Source organism: Nanorana parkeri, unplaced genomic scaffold (assembly GCF_000935625.1).
Source record: "Nanorana parkeri isolate BGI_ZX_2015 unplaced genomic scaffold, ASM93562v1 scaffold4134, whole genome shotgun sequence".
NCBI lineage: Eukaryota > Metazoa > Chordata > Amphibia > Anura > Dicroglossidae > Nanorana > Nanorana parkeri.
The window spans coordinates 1,833-2,233 of NW_017310401.1; the positions used below are offsets into that span (position 1 = coordinate 1,833).

A 401-nucleotide genomic window follows, 5' to 3' on the forward strand; every position below is an offset into this window, starting at 1 on the left:
GTCAGTGTCTCTCTCGTCTGCTCCTCCCCCTGCGTCGGTCAGTGTCTCTCTCGTCTGCTCCTCCCCCTGCGTCGGTCAGTGTCTCTCTCGTCTGCTCCTCCCCCTGCGTCGGTCAGTGTCTCTCTCGTCTTCTCCCCCCGCGTCGGTCCGCGGTGACTGTGGGGGGGTGGGGACATTAGAGTGTTAGCTCCTCTGTACAGAGGGGGAGGGGACATTAGAGTGGTACAGCGCTGCGGTATATGTGGGAGGCGCGGTCACACTGATCTGCCATCTTGTCTGTCTGCAGGCGCAGGAGGCCGGCACGTACACACTGCGGCAGCTCTCGGCGTCGTTCGGGAACGTTCAGCTGCTGCTGCCGCACGTCTATCCCGTAGTGCAATACGACGTTTACTCCCAGGAGC

At 62.3% G+C, this 401-nt stretch overlaps 1 protein-coding gene across 1 annotated transcript in view; it reads left to right on the forward strand.

The window, feature by feature from the left end:
• LOC108803744 (trafficking protein particle complex subunit 10-like) overlaps positions 1-401 on the forward strand; it is a gene marked incomplete at its 5' end in the record, with an annotated part of 10,596 nt that overhangs the window by 1,712 nt on the left and 8,483 nt on the right. Inside the window, one exon of the mRNA XM_018575559.1 lies at positions 287-401. This exon is cut by the window's right edge and continues 3 nt beyond it. Within this exon, the coding sequence (XP_018431061.1) occupies positions 287-401 (115 nt within the window). The remainder of the gene's footprint in view (positions 1-286) is intronic.